At 47.5% G+C, this 3,297-nt stretch overlaps 1 protein-coding gene across 1 annotated transcript in view; it reads left to right on the forward strand.

The window, feature by feature from the left end:
- LOC116076148 (retinol dehydrogenase 16-like) overlaps positions 1-3,291 on the forward strand; it is a 19,653-nt gene extending 16,362 nt beyond the window's left edge. Inside the window, exons 2-4 of the mRNA XM_031349777.1 lie at positions 109-367; positions 1,573-1,736; positions 2,187-3,291. Coding sequence (XP_031205637.1) covers positions 109-367; positions 1,573-1,736; positions 2,187-2,404 — 641 coding nt within the window. The 3' untranslated portion in view covers positions 2,405-3,291. The remainder of the gene's footprint in view (positions 1-108; positions 368-1,572; positions 1,737-2,186) is intronic.
- Positions 3,292-3,297: the final 6 nt, after the last annotated feature.

Below are 3,297 nucleotides of genomic sequence, written 5' to 3' on the forward strand. Positions count from 1 at the left end.
CATCCTATTCTCCAGTAAACATGGGTCCCAGTGGTCTGACCTCGTGAATATGCATTTCATTCATAATTAAACCTGTACTGTGTAACTCTCTCTTCTCACTGTCTCCAGGGCTCTGGGGTCTGGTCAACAACGCTGGCATCTCCATCCGCTTGGGTCCCAATGAGTGGATGAACAAACAGGATTTTGCAAGTGTACTGGATGTGAACCTGTTGGGTGTGATCGACGTGACTCTGAACATGCTGCCCTTAGTGAGGAAGGCGAGGGGCCGTGTGGTCAATGTCTCCAGCATCATGGGCCGAGTTTCTTATGTTGGTGGTGGTTACTGCATCTCCAAGTATGGCGTAGAGGCCTTCTCAGACTCGCTCAGGTACTGGAAGGGAAGGGGTCCCTCAGGGAAGCTTTGCAGGTGTTTTATTTAATCACATTATTAAAGTCCCCATTGTGGGGAGGACACTCACATTCTGGGTCCCTCTCATCCTCCCATTACTGAATCATTCACTGGCCAACACATTACCATGTCTCTAGAAGAGGTCATGATTGAGACATGAGTTGAGTTCACTTTTCCTGTTATGGAGTAGGGAGGGCATTGTAGGATTTTACAGGGATAAGATTGGAACTGTGAGGTTTTAGGCTAAAGAATCCATTCCCCTTATTGCTACATGCTCACTATGTTTTTGAATTGGGGTGGATATCTCTTTCAATTCCACAGATAGATATAAGGTCACATTTAGAGTCCACAATAAATACATTCCATCCTAACATAATGTGCTTCAATCATGACCTAAGGACTATGCCAACTAAGGGAGGGAGAGAGGAGACAAGGAAGAATTCAAACCTTCCTGTGGGGTTGCCATGGCCAGTCATCTGTGTTGACCATAGTAGCCATCAGATTTGCTGAGGGTCCTGTAAACAGGATTAGACTGCATTAGAGGAAATATGGGAACCTGGAACCTGGATCCTGGATGTGTAGGGGGATTCTCCCTGGAGAATAGACAGGTCGGATATGGAAGGAGGGTGGTTATCAGGTGGATAATGGTAGACTTGTGGGGATGCTATGTGTTTCCAGCTGGTGGCAATGCAGCCCTTCCAAGGGATGGAATCTGGGCCTCCATTTGGGACAGTGAACAGGTAGCCTGCCAATGTGAGGGGGGTTGATACAGGAGGTTACTCCCTAGAGACACCTGCAGGAAGAAAGTGGGGGTTCCTGAGAGCTTCCTGGGACAGATGTGGGGTAGATGGAGACTTACTATACTGGTGAGGTGGAGGTGACTTGGACAAGGACCAGAATCCTCTGCATATGCACTACTTGGAGAAAAGTGTTACTTTTACTGTGCTGTAGAACAAAATGTCTAGTTTTAGGGAAGTAAAATACATGAACCAAATACTTACTGTGACATCCAAAAGCACAGAGTTGATGCCTTTGTCACAAAATCCTTCCCCATTTCCTGCACATCCCAGATCCAAAGGGTGTGGCCTTTCCTCACCACAGGCTCTTGCTGGTGTGCTAATGTACTCTTATTGCTGTTCTCACTGAAAGATCTCTGAAGCCCTTGACATCCTTCTGTCTTGCAGGAGGGAGCTCTCCTATTTTGGGGTGAAGGTGGCTATTATAGAGCCTGGTTTCTTCCTGACTGCCATGAGTGATAATGCCAGATTATCCTCAGACATCCAGATGCTGTGGGACCACACCAGCCCAGAAATCAGGGAGATCTATGGCGAGAAATACCTGGCATCTTGTGAGTCCTGAGGACCAAAGTGAAGTCCAGTCCTGAATGTTTAACCCCCTGCTCATATTAGTGGATCTAATGACTTGTTCTTTATCCTCAAAGAACAGGAATTTAGTCCCATTTCCTTGGGGTTGTGCACCATTTGTGCATGGGCTCGTAAAATGAGTTCTCGTCTTTCATAACATGCCGCTTTGCTCCTTCTGATCCTCCCATGATCATGAGGCTGTGCGTGAAGTCAGGGATTGGTATGAGATCAGCTCTTTCCATGAGCCGAGATGTAGGAAACCGAGTTCTCAATTCTTCCTTGGATATTTTTGTGGTCCTTCAGATGAACTGGGACAGGCTTGAGTTATAGCACTGAATCTCTGACATAAAGGATAGAAATTCTCCTCTATGATGTGGTTAGACAGGTGGAGTGGGAACTGAAAAAGTGCCTAACTCATTCCTCATTATGCATAGATCTGAAAAGGCGAAGTGAATTGGGCCAGAGGTGCAACAAGGACCTGTCTTTGGTGACTGACTGCATGGAGCACGCTCTGACTGCCTGTCACCCTCGCACCCGATACTCAGCTGGCTGGGATGCCAAGCTCTTCTACCTCCCCTTGAGCTACCTGCCCACCTGTCTTGTGGATGCCCTTCTCTACTGGACTTCCACGAAGCCTGAGAAAGCTCTCTGAAGTCTTTACCTATGCGCATAGTTGGAGAGAATTAGGGGGTGTAATGGAGGGAATTCTTAGGGGAAATTAGAAGGGTAGACGGAGGGAGTTTATTATTCTGGGGTTCTTAGTCCACATGCTTCATATCATAAATTCTCCTATGATACTTCTCAAGGCTGGTGATGACCAAAGAAATATGCAAAAAATTCTGCAAAGAGATTCAGATACAAAGTGCTGGCTGATGCTCAGGCCCTGAGCATCATGGCCTACCGTGAGGATCCACACAAGTGAGGAGGTTGTGACCAGCTTGTGACAAGCACTGCCCTATGTCCTTCTTTGATGAAATCCACAGGCTCTGGCTAGTTTAAACCCTTATGCAGCAGTGTCCCTGCTCGGAAGTCCCCTGTGACCATGGTGTGAGGTCTGAGAGAGTCACTAACAATGCCAGCAATCAGCCCTGGAGTCAGGTTGGCAAGCCCTGGGTGGGAGGTCCAGTCCCTGGTGGTGAGAATCCAGCAGAGGATGGAGACACCAAGTTTTGATTCTTTTTGAAATAATTTTTTTTACTCTTATTTTTCGAGCAAATATGAGGTGATCCCCTGTGCATTTGAAGTATGGCTTTGCCATTTGGTGAGGTTTGGATCACAGAGCTAAGGGGAATGGCCTGAGGAGTGTTGGCAGAGGCCTGCAGGCTCTCCTTGACTGGTTCATCCCTCCAGCCACTGAGGTGGGAACACCTCCTCTCCATTCAAAACTTAACCAAAACATGTAAGGCAGGAGACTGTGCATGCAAGTCCATGGACAGAATTTACCTGTAGGCCTCAGCTCCACCACTTCCCTCCCTGCAGACTCACTAAGTGACCATCCCTCTCTGGAGACTCACTAAGTGACCATCCCTCTCTGGAGACTCACTA

This window comes from Mastomys coucha, unplaced genomic scaffold, assembly GCF_008632895.1.
Source record: "Mastomys coucha isolate ucsf_1 unplaced genomic scaffold, UCSF_Mcou_1 pScaffold4, whole genome shotgun sequence".
Classification (NCBI taxonomy): domain Eukaryota; kingdom Metazoa; phylum Chordata; class Mammalia; order Rodentia; family Muridae; genus Mastomys; species Mastomys coucha.